At 39.3% G+C, this 12,549-nt stretch overlaps 1 protein-coding gene across 1 annotated transcript; it reads left to right on the forward strand.

Moving 5' to 3' along the window:
- The first annotated feature begins 661 nt into the window (after positions 1–661).
- Positions 662–4,737, forward strand: LOC140853791 (soluble inorganic pyrophosphatase 4-like). Its single transcript, XM_073248766.1, is given in 10 exon segments — positions 662–794; positions 1,970–2,111; positions 2,240–2,268; positions 2,586–2,651; positions 2,728–2,755; positions 2,758–2,834; positions 3,110–3,175; positions 3,352–3,472; positions 3,905–3,986; positions 4,409–4,737. Coding segments are annotated over 9 exon segments (645 nt in total). The 5' UTR covers positions 662–794; positions 1,970–1,978; the 3' UTR covers positions 4,452–4,737.
- Positions 4,738–12,549: the final 7,812 nt, after the last annotated feature.

A 12,549-nucleotide genomic window follows, 5' to 3' on the forward strand; every position in this document is an offset into this window, starting at 1 on the left:
CATCCCAACCGAGGGAAGGAACATGTCAACAAATGAAAGACATGGTGGCAGGCACGAGGTTAACAATACTTCTGGAAGAAATTGAAAGAGACTTTTAATTCGAAAAATGAATTGCAGATACGTATGGAAGAGCATATGGCACCAAGTGGAACGGAGATGCATAAAGTAAGAAGCCCTAAATAATTCCGCGGGAGCAGCATAACACCGTATCAGGTGCCGACTGCAGGGATCACGCGAAGCGGACCTCTCCCTAGCCTGCGGAGATCGCCGCTTTCCAGCTTTACCAAGACGTCGCTTCCACGCTATCCGCACCGACGGACAAGCGTCAACGCACGGATCACGACCGTCCGATCCGGGTCCGGACCGAGCCCAACCAGGGCGACCGGTAGAAAGGCCTCCGACTCTTACCGGTCGGGCCACGGATAGTGGAGCAATTAAGCCATGCCACGTGTCGTCGAGATGGAATCGACATGCTTGGAGTTAATCCGCAAGCCAACCAGGGCGGCGGTTAGAAACGCGTCCTGCTCTTGCTGGTCGGGGCCCACAGAAAGGAATATTAAGTCAAGCCACGTGTCGTCGAGCTGGAATCGACATGGTTCTTTTTTCGCCGGATTTCTTGGAGTTGATCGGATGATTTCAAGCTACTTTAAACAGGAGAGGGGTAAAGAAGCGGAACACAAGCCCCCAATCGATTTCTCTTTCCGTTCTCTCTCCCTCTCTCGCTGTAAATTTCGTCCTGGGTCTTTTTGTTCCATCTCCTCTCGTCGAGATCGGGTTCGCTTTCAGGTTTCGAGGTACTGTTTCTTTTTGGCATCGCTTCAAATATTGGATTTTTTTTTAGGCAGTGGATCCATGTCGGAGGTTGGTTTTGATGCATTTGAGGGTTTTGATTCGAGTTTTGGCATGGAAGAGGGATTATTTTGTTCGAGCTTTGGTTTGATGCATCTGGTTTGGGCTTATAACGATTTAGAACGAAGATTTTCTTATTAGATCGTGGATTTTTGTCATTTAGGTGTGATTTAAAAGGCATTGTCTTATTATTTTATTTTTTTAGATTTTCTTATTAGATCGTGGCTTTCGGTTTCTTATAGTTTGGATGGCTTCTTGTGGTACAAGCTGGGACAGCGCTTTTTACAGAGCTTTATTTGCATTTGTTCTCTTGGACCGTCATGGGTCTAATCTCTCCCTTTTTGTATTCTAGGATATATTTTGTTTTCTGCTGATTATGTATTCGAAGTTGGTGGGTTATATATTCTCACCTTTACTTTGCCAGATTCCATGCTACCAGTCATAACGCGGACTTTGCAAATCTAGAGCTTATATTCTGTTTTTTTCAAAAAAAAAAAAAATTATGAAACGAGTAAGGGATTTGGTCCAGCTTCGTCAGAAAAACTCACCATCGATACATATCTCTGAGGTGGATTTATCCAGTTATCTGGTATTCTGTTTGCTTTAGCCCGATAATCTACCAGGGGGAAAAACAGCGGAACATTAATAATAGCTGACTCATATTGTGGATCTCAAGACTTTGGTAAGACTATATAATCTGTTGGTTGTTGCTATGAAGGGATTCACAAGTTTTCGATATGGAAATGTTTTTTAGATTTTTCTAATTTGGTAATATAGATTTGCCGTTTTCTTAATGCTGTTCTAGATCCAGTTGATGTCCATGTTATTTTCTATCTATTCTGCTGCGACAATTTCAGCAAATATGATTCTCATATATGTTCTTTTAAATACTATTCTTCCATAGTTTCTTTTAGGGAGGTTGATTAGACAATCATGGCATCCTTCTAAGTTCTAAGAAAGTGATTCACAAACGCTTTGCCATTTATCTCATATTTCATGCAATTAGTGGATTTAATTGCTTGTTGATTCTATGCTACTATTTTTTTTTCTAATAGTTGCTGTTTTTAAGATGTCTTCAAGAGAATTTCTTATTTTGGAAAATTGACTGTATGTTTTCCAGCTTGTCATCATGCCCCCACCTCTTGAAATAGCAAACAAGTCTTCTAGCTCGCACATGTCGCATCCACCTCTCAATGAAAGAATCATTTCGTCCATGTCCAGGCGGTCTGTTGCAGCACATCCTTGGCACGATCTTGAAATAGGTACTCATTTTTCGTATAGACATATCATTTGGATTACATACTGCACCATTCGCATTCCTTTCATTTAGATTTCTATTTCCCTCTCTTTCAGTATTCTTTCTCACTTGGATTTTTCGTTCTGGACGCAGGTCCTGATGCACCATCTATATTCAACTGTGTAAGGATGTTGTTCTCGCTTTCCAAGTGAATTTAGTGTTAGTTTAAGGTCAATAATAAACTAGGCACTGGAAAGAGATGCCTGAGCATCGCAAATGGCTCCTTTTGGTTGCTGTGGGAGTTAGAAGTACTTCTAATGAAGATCCAGTGTTGCTACCTCTTCAATTTGAGTTCCTAAACCTTTGCGAGCAACCTGTGAACCATGCTACTCATTAAAAAGAATGATATGAGTTGCAAGTTGAAGCTAAGAGTTGTCATCTCTTAATTATAGATTTCAGTGTCAAAAATATGATTGATGAAAGATTGACATCCTTGCAGGTGGTGGAAATAGGTAAGGGAAGTAAGGTGAAATATGAACTCGACAAAAAAACTGGGATGATAAAGGTAATCTAGAAACACTGCCACTGTTGATTTAGTTCAGTATTATACTGTGATCGTCATGTTTCTTCTACATGTGCAGGTTGACCGTGTGCTTTACTCATCGGTGGTATACCCCACAATTATGGATTCATCCCACGCACTCTTTGTGAGGACAATGATCCCATGGATGTATTAATTATCATGCAGGTATTTTGCATTATAGATTTTTCAATTTCAGTTTCATGGTTGCCGTGTGAATATCTCTAAGCATGCTCGTCATATAAGCAATATTAAAGAAATGTTAATGATTTAGTCTCCAAAGGAAATTAGCAGAGTTAAGTGATACAAAGCTTGCCCCCCACTTATCTTCAAGTTGAACACCCTTATGCTGTTTTTCATTGTTCTTATGCTTTATCTTGTTTCAGTTATTTTCCCTAAAATTCTTGTTGAAGCATCTCTTATTTCTGATTCTATTTCTACAGGAACCTGTGCTCCCAGGATGTTTCCTTCGGGCTAAAGCTATAGGTCTCATGCCTATGATTGATCAGGTGTTGTTCTGTGTACATGTGCATATGGTGATGATAGTTTCATGACTGAACTATTTGATTGTTAGAACAAGTTCCAATTTTAATGCATGACGAAGTTAAAAGCATTTTGCTATACCATGAATAAGCCTTGGTTGTTTCAAGGGAAGAAGTGCTGATGCAGTTGTTGTTGGAAACAGGGAGAAAAGGATGACAAAATAATTGCAGTGTGCGCGGATGATCCTGAATACAAGCATTACTCTGATATTCAGGAGCTCCCACCTCATCGCTTAGCTGAAATCAGGCGCTTCTTTGAAGACTGTATCCTCATTATTAACTAGTATTAAGAGTCATCTGTATGAGCCAATTGATTTTACGACATATGAAATGATCTTGTCATCTCTGTGAGAAGGCCTAATAATCTCAAGACTTGGAACAACTTCCTGCCTTCATAATTTCACCGGATATAGTTCTTTGTTTTCTTATTCACCTAAGTGCCTATCAATTGTTTGGTATTGCCTAACCTTTTTACAGTTGTATTTTAAGCCCTATGTATAGATGCTTCCTACTGCTACCCCATGTTCTTTCTTCCTGTATTGGCTGTTTGCATATCTTCGTGATACATTACATGGTGATCTTACCCTCTCCAAGGGACCGATCTGCATTATAGACTATTAACATGTGTGCGCCATAGCGTATATAATGTTGTGAGATCATCAAATTAATTGTTTCCCCTTGAACATGACAAATCAGATAAGAAAAATGAAAATAAGGAAGTTGCAGTGAATGACTTCCTTCCTGCCACCGCTGCTTATGAAGCCGTACAACACTCAATGTAAGTGTGTGTGTGTGTGTGTGTGTCTATATATATGTATGTATGTATGTCATATTTTCTGCATATTGTGCACTTAAAATCAGCAAAGAATCATTACTGATACATGTTATTGCCAAATCAAACTTTACAACAAAAGCTGGTTAACAACCATAAGCTTGCAGTAACCCGTCATAGAATGCGTGACATCACTCCATCGTGATTTGCTTAAGATGCAATTCCCTTGTTAACTGTTATGAACTGGTAAATGCTAACAAGTTAAAATTCTGAGAAACCCCCTTGTCATACGCATGTGTTAGTCTGCTGTCAATGGTTTTCTTTCTACTAAGTGATAAGCATTGCTCTACACAAGTATTTTTCTTTTTGTAAATGACTTGCATCAATTCTTTGTTAAATAATTACTTATTGTTCTTGAATCTTTGAAGGGACCTCTATGCAACTTACATAGTGGAGAGTCTGAGGAGGTAGGATTCTTCAAGGATTATGATCAATTGAGCGATCATTCTCAGATGACCTCTTTGAAGCTGCAGTCTCCTTTATATGCAAAAAGATACTACAGCAGAAACTGTTTTGCATGGTTGTCATAATTAGCTGGTATGATTGAAATCTGTAACCCAGAAGAAATGAAAAGGAATGAGGAAAGAAAAGCAAGCATATGGTCCTTGGATATATGATATAAAGAAAAACTTGCGAATCTTTATATGTATCACTTAAATAGGATGTATTTCGATGAATTTGATTGTGTGGATGTTCACTGAATCTTAGTAGCATATGAATGTTGGCATTCTCTCCTATTCATACTCTGACAATCTTTTGTTTTTTTATAAGCGCAACTCGTTTATATACTCTTTGCAGAAGACTAGGACTAGCATCAACATCATCAGTCCTGCGGCCTTTGGGAGCACCTTAACTTATGCCATGCTAATATGCAGGTTTATTTTGCCTAGCGATGGACTGCTACCACTTTTCTTCTATTATAAGGCATTTGGATTAGTGAGAGATTTTTCTCATCCATCCATTGAAGTATATTTTTCAAGCCACCATCTGATGACGAATAAACAGGCCACAACCTGATCGCCAAAGTCTCCATTCTTTGTCTGTTGTTAATAATCCACATGCCAATCTCTGAAGCTCACTTTTTTTTTTTTTTTGGTAAGAGAGCTCACCTCTAATGTGCGTCAATTTTAAGATATGCTTGTTAAATAAATGGAATTATTATCGATTTGTTAACCCACCTTGACTGTTCGTCAGTATGGTGTCTTTCGCACGAAAGAAGGAAACACCTCCTTCGCACCCATCAACCGTTGAATCACCCACTGCACAGCTCTCAAAGCGCTCCGAACCCTATCATTCGTCCGCCTGCGGAGATCTAAAGCAAGCGGTGGATGGTGAATCCTTCTTTGGCTCGAAGGATACAACACCGACCCGGGATATTGACCTACATCCGACAAATAAAAGTGTCTCGCGAAGAGAAAACGATGAATTGAACGAAACCTTTCGAGGCTCGTTCTTTCAAAAAGAAGAAAAGGACAAGCTCCCCAGATTCCGCCATTAGCTGTTGTAGTGGAAAAGGAGGAAAATGGCAGTTTAAGTGGAGTCAGAAAGAGAGATGCTGGAGGCATATGCGGAGAAGATCCCCCGCATCTAAGCCAACCAAAACTTCGCCACTAATATCTCCTTTATGTGGCGGATGGACGCATCTATAAAAGACCGAACTCCCTCTCTTCCGTGAAGTCCTCTTGTAGGTGCGGTTCCTCCTCCATGGATTGCCGCACCAATGGCCTGGTTGGCCGTCGGCAGCTTCATCGGTTACCAGAGTAGAGAATTAAAGCCGGCTGTGATGGTAATCAGACCATGCAGGGCAACTTGGCGACTTTGGCAGAATATTTGGTGATATGACGTGAGGAAATGGTATAATCTCTCTTTTGTTATGTTTTAAATATCTAATCAATCGCATGTTTTCAGAATAAAGCTGAGAATCCAATACTTTTATTATGAGTTTTCCCCCTTGTGCACGTCTCTCTCTCTCTCTCTCTCTCAACACATAAAGTAAAAGGCGGATGGAGATGGAGATTTGATATGCAACATGCTTCCTACGTAGCAGACCATACTCCGCGACATACACATTTGAAGATGCTTGCCTCTGCTAGTATAGACATCAAAGCAGCAGTCCCGTGAGGCTTGGGATTTGAAGAATAAGAGTTTTTTTTTTTTTAATTTGGTATCTGCGCCACCAGTATCTTTGCTTGATATTTTAATCATATACATGCTGGGGAATTCGATCCGCGGGAGCAAGTCAATTGGATCCGATTCAAAATGGAGTCGGCAATCATAATTTTTTTTTTTAAAAAAAATTGATTAAAATAAAAAAATCTTATCCTCTACCTCATCGTTGAACGTAAATGAAGATTAAGCCGTGAGAGCAATCAGATGTCCGCCGTATGTCGGTGAGGGACCATCGAAGGCTAGTTGGATGGATTACACCAGTGAACGATCGAAGTTATTCACTGTGAATCCATCTTTATCCCCTTCTCTATTTTTTTGTATTTAAGCCCCACCTCTTTATCAGTCGATTCTACCGTCGTAGCTTTCCCTGCCTCCTTCTTCCTTCTTTCTTACCTTTGGTAGTCGCCAGACTCTGCAATCAAATCACCGGCACTCAAAAAACCCCCTTCCTCTCTAATCCTTGCTATCTTCTTTGTTTCGAGCATTATTGCTGGTAGCCCTCTGGTTAGACTGCCATCTCTAATCGCCACCACGCCACCATCACCATCGACTCCATCCCCTCCTTCTACCCTCCCCTTCCCCCCTCTCCCTTAATGAAACCCTTGTTCAGCTTAGGAAGAAAGAAAGAGAGAGAGAATGAAAGAATGAAAAAAAAATAAAGAAAGAGAGCGGAAGAGAGAGAAAGGAACAGAAAGAGAATGAGATAGAGTACCTGACCAAGACCCGGTCCGAAAGGCTAGACCCTTAATTGGAATCAAGTGGATCCAGCCCTCAAAAAAAAATCTAATTGATCTAGATTGAGGATCTCTTTTCTTGTCCTTTTGATCGAGTCAGATCAAATGGATCCAATCTTGATTGCTCTTTTCTTTGTATCTCTACTGATTGATTAAATCGAGTCCAATTAGTCTAATTTTTCATTGATCAGTTAAATAAATTTGATCCAAGATTTTGATCTATATTGAGAGGAGCACAGATCTGAGGATCAGGCCACATGCTGAATATCGCGATTTTTAGATTCGATTGATTATAAGTTTCCTTTTATCTCTGAATTTTTAGTGCATATTCATATATTTAAAAATTAGATTTTGTACATTAATATTATTAAAATATTTAGAAGTTATAAAGTTTTAAAGTATGTATTTTATATATGAAAAGAAATTTAAAATTATAGATAAGCACGTGTCACCTTAGTATGATTATAAAATTTGAAATGAGATTATTTTTTTATTTAAATGTTGCATGACCTTTCAAAATAAGGCTATATATATTTACCCTTGCATGAAGTTTGAATAAAATTATCCTCTTATTTTTGAAAATGAAATATGAAAAACTTGATTCGATATTGATATAAAATAAGTATGACATTTGGTTATAGTGAAATTATGAAAAAAATTCTCTAATTGACTATGATTCGGATCTAATCAACAGGATTGATCATTGGCCATACTTCAGGAATTAGTTTCATTCAAGCCTAGCCATCGGGGTTGATCATTGACAGAGCTAGTTCTTTCAGATCTAGCCAATCGGGGTTGATCACTAGTACACACTGATGCATCGCATGTATATATTTCAGAACTAATCTTTTGTCTTATCATGGGGCTAATCATGGTCGTGTAAATTAGAACTAGTTTGTTTCAGACCTAGTTAGCTGGAACTAATCACTGATACACGCTGATGCATCACGTGTTTATTTTTCAAGAGCTAGTCTTTTTTGGCCTTGTTATAGAGCTAATCGTGACGGTAGTGACCAAAGATTAAGAAAGAATTTTTGAATTTTATGAATATGCATAGCATACTTTGAAAAAAAATTATGTTATCATTTATTACTATTAAATTATTATATTTTAAAAATTAATTATGCTTAATCCCTCAAAAATATTGGTAACTCATTGAGCCAGTACAGCTCACTTTTTTTTTTTTTTTTTTCAGATCCAGAAGATCCTATGGGGCTTGGGATTGAGCAGCGAGGAGCATAGGATCTTAGAGGATATTTACTTAGTTTGTTTTTGAATAAATATTAATTTTTACTATGATGAGGTATCAGTGAACTATATTTTATTTGAATCAATAAAATTAAAGATTTACTTTTACTACCACTATCTGAGTATGATTTGATATAATATTTTTGAATATGAAAACAAGCCTTATATGTCTTTAGAGATTAAACCATAGAGATGTGCGGCCATCTATCATACCTGGCTCGGGCCTCAGGTCAGGGCGTGACAGGATCCCTTGCCAAGATATAGTGTTTAAAAACAAAAAAAAACAAACAATGGAATTCATCGGCGTGCATTGTGGGATTCAGCTATGCAGGTGCTAACCCTGGGTATTCCTATGTTGCTTTTAGAAGATTTCAATTGTCTTCTCTCTCCCAAGGATAAGCAAAATGGTAGATCTTTTCGAGCTAATAGAGATATCTAGGAATTCCGCACGTTTTTGTCCACTTCTGGCCTAATCGATTTGGGATTTTAGGGACCTAAGTTTACTTGGGGTAATAACCAACAAGATCCTTCCAAGGTTTGGAAGCATCTCACTCTTGGTTAAATTTGTATCCTGATACCCGTGTTCTGCACCTGTTCCGCTTTGCATCTGATCATTGTCCAATCAACTTGCATGCTGTCCAGCAAGAGATTGGTTAGTGTTGGCCTTTCAGTTACCATATTTTTTGGAACCTTTGTGGGGCTCACTCTATCATTTGTAAAGCTTGGCGGGGTGCTTGTCATCTTCCACTTGATGAGTGCGTTTCCATGCTTCTTTTGCAAGTCAAACAAGCTCTTTGGCAATATTTTCCACAAGATCTAGCAATTATATTAGCAAATTCATCTTCTTCAAATCAAGGATGCCCAATCCGATGGGCTCTCACGTGATGATTATTTGCACATGATGGGGTTCTTACATGAATATCACAAAATATTAACCATTCAAGAAAATTTTTGGAGGCAAAAGTCTAGAATTACCTGGCTTTAGGGAGGCAATGCAAGCACCAAGTTTCTTCACTGCTCCACTATTTTAAATACCGACGAAATAGAGTTTTGTCATTAAAATCCCAAAATGGTCAATGGATTGAGGGGTTGAGGCAATTAGTGGGCACTCCTTGATCATTTTCATCTGCATTGTGAGTATGTTCATCACCCTGAGGATCTTTGACTCCCTTCTCCACTTTTCAGAGTCTCATCAACTCAAAATGATGCCCTCACAACCCCTGTTATGGAGGAAGAAATTGTCTATACTATCCATTCCCTGTATCCAAATAAAGCCCCAGGTCTTGATGGTTTTTCTCCCTCCTTCAAAGATCATTGGCACATCATAAAAGAGGATATTATCCAGGGGGTTCTTTATTTCTTTGTGTCTTCAGTCTTGGCCCCCAGCTGGAAATAAATTTTTATTACCCTGATTTCCAAGGTTTCTTACCCTACTTAAGTTTCTGATTTTTGGCCCATTAGTCTTTGTAACACAATTTATAAAATAGTAGCTACTGTGTTGTTCCATCGGCTGAAGCCACTCATGTTGCATTTAATTTCTACTGAGCAAGAGGTTTTTATAGTGTATCGAAATATTATGAAAAGTATTCTTCTTGTTCATGAGCTTATGCACTCTCTGCATTGTGCCTCTCCGGCCCATAGCTTTATGATGGTCAAAGCTGATATGGAGAAAGCTTTTGATCGAGTGCAATGGCCCTTTATGGAGCGTGTTTTGCACCAATTTGGTTTTGCTCCTCAATTTACTCAATGGATCTTATCCTATGTCAAGTTTTCTTGCTTTTCCTCATTAATCAATGCTCAGATGACTTCTTGATTTCCCGCCCTTTGTGGTCTTCGTCAAGATTGTCCACTCTCTCTGCTGCTTTTTATTTTATGCTCTGAAATGCTTTTGCTTTTTTTTTAAGGAACTATTTACATGGGTCTCCTCCGAGCTCATCGACCCTGTATGAATGAGCCCATTGTCTCCCATGTTCTATTTGCAAATGATTGCATCCTTTTTGTCCAAGCCTTGGCTCGCGATGCTCTATGTCTCAAGCTTATTTTAGAGGCATACTATTATGCCTCTAGGCAGCAAGTTAAAATCTCTAAGTCCTACTTCACATGTAGTTCTCCTACGCCTCATAAAGTCAGGCAGCTTATTTCTTCTATCTTGTGTATGCCTCACAAAAATGGAGTCTGGATTTACCTAAGAGTTTCAATATCTGGTTTGCATTTGCATCTTGCTGACTTCTTCTTTCTTATTGATAAAATTCTAGCAAGGTTGGCTAGTTGGAAATGGAAAGCCCTCTCTTTTGCAGAATGACTCACTTTACTTCATTTGGTTCTGTCTTCTATCCCTATTTATGTTGTGTCTACAATCCCTATTCCAACTAAGGTCTTGGATTCTCTTGAGCATGAGTTCAAAGCTTTTTGTGGGGGCATCCTTCTTGCCAACGGAGGTTTCCTCTTATCGCATGGGACACTCTAGGTAAGCCTACCTCAAGACAACTCAGTAAATTCTTTTAGCTAGATTAGTGGCTAATCTAGTCTTGCACCCACATTCTTTATGGGCTCGTTTAGTCTCTTCCAAGCATCGGTTCTCATCTTTCTGGATTGGATACCGAAAGCCTGCCTACTGCTCTCCAATTTGGTACAAGATCTATCTGCTTGGGCAGAAGATCCAGTATCAGTTTGTATGGTAGGTCACTAATGGGCACTCTATTAATATTTGGACTGACTCCTGGCTTTCCTCCATTCCTTTGTCTTGTTGGCCATCTTACTTAGATGCTCGCATCAATCTTCAGTAGTATTATGTCTCTCATTTTATTACCCCTAACTGCACTTGGGATTTTAGAGCTATTTCAAATATTTTTAATGCTGATATGATGATCTTGATATCCTCTTTACCCCTACCAAAAGACGACTGGGCTGATCAACTATGTTGGGTGCCCTCTTATTCTACGAATATTACTTCTAAAGATATGTCTTTGGCCCTCTATCCTAAACATTGCGTCTCATGGAAACATTCATTTAAATAGATTTGGCTGCCATACATTCCTATGTGCGTCAAATGCTTTTGTTGGAAATTTGCTCGACAATGCATGCCTTCTAGGATCCTTCTTGCCTCGAGGGGTATTATCTCGGGCTCTCTTATTGCTTATGATTTATGCCCTATGAGGTTAGAGAATTCTGAACATTCTATTCTAACTTGCATCTTTGCTCAAGACTGTTGGCTGGCTTTGACTCATTCTCTCACAGCCTTTAGACCAACCGCTTTGTCGGAATTACTTGGCTTCCTAGCCAATATCAAGGGTGGAAGATCAGTCAGGGCTATCACTGCTTTTATGGCTCTCCTTGTTTGGGATGCTCGCAATGTGTAGGCTTATCCAAAACTTTAGATCCACTGCAAACTGCCTACTATGTCAGTGTGTGGTCTTCTCTCAAGCCTAATCCTTCTCTGCCCCTTCTTTCTCCTTTTCACTAAGCCTTACCTAATCAAAGTAATGGGATAATCCTTCGCTGCCTACGCAGCAATCTTTGCCTACTCATCTTATTTCATGGTTACCCACACCTTTTGGAGTATTGGTAGTTAATTTTGATAGGACAGTCCGTAACACTAAAGTAGCTGCAGCCTTTGTTATAAGAAATCATGAAGGAGCTCTTTTATGTACAAGGGGCAAATCCTTAAGTGTTTGCTCAGTACCTTATGTAGAGCTAATTGCAGCATGACTTGAATTGCACGTTCATTTCACATCTTTTCATCCTTATGCTATTTGGTTGCAAGGTGATTCTTCTATTGCTATCTCCTGGCTAAACCATAGAACTAGAATCAACTCAAATCGTTCACCTTGGCTCCAAGGTATCAATATGTGGCTTTCCTCTTCCTCAAACATAACAGTCTCACATATTTTTGGAGAAGCAAATCAAGTTGCTGATTGGTTGGCAACTCAAGCATTAGCAGGAGATTCCTTCCTTGCAAGTAACGGTCGCTTGCCATCTGATTAAGCCTGTCCTTTGGCTGCGGATGCTTGCCATTTAGCTTTTCCAAGGCATGGCACATTGTAAGCATTCTGTGTTCGTGCTTGCTGCTGTATTTGCGTCCAGGCATGGGGTCTGCTTCGTGCTCAGTAGCTGGCACAAGCCATCACGATATGTTGAATACAGAAGCTTATTTACGTGGGCAGCTTTTAATAGTGTGTTTAGAGCCTTGTTTGGACTCCAATTAAGTCATCTTCCGAGGGGCCAATTCAGTTTTAAAGCCTTAATTTTGGGCAGATAACCATTTGCTGCAGCCCATATTGGCTAGTTTATAAACTTGCCATGCTGCTATCATCAGCAGTTCACTACTACTCTGTGCATCCATCTAGTAAGTCCATTTG

The sequence above is a fragment of the Elaeis guineensis genome, chromosome 14 (assembly GCF_000442705.2).
Source record: "Elaeis guineensis isolate ETL-2024a chromosome 14, EG11, whole genome shotgun sequence".
Classification (NCBI taxonomy): Eukaryota; Viridiplantae; Streptophyta; class Magnoliopsida; order Arecales; family Arecaceae; genus Elaeis; species Elaeis guineensis.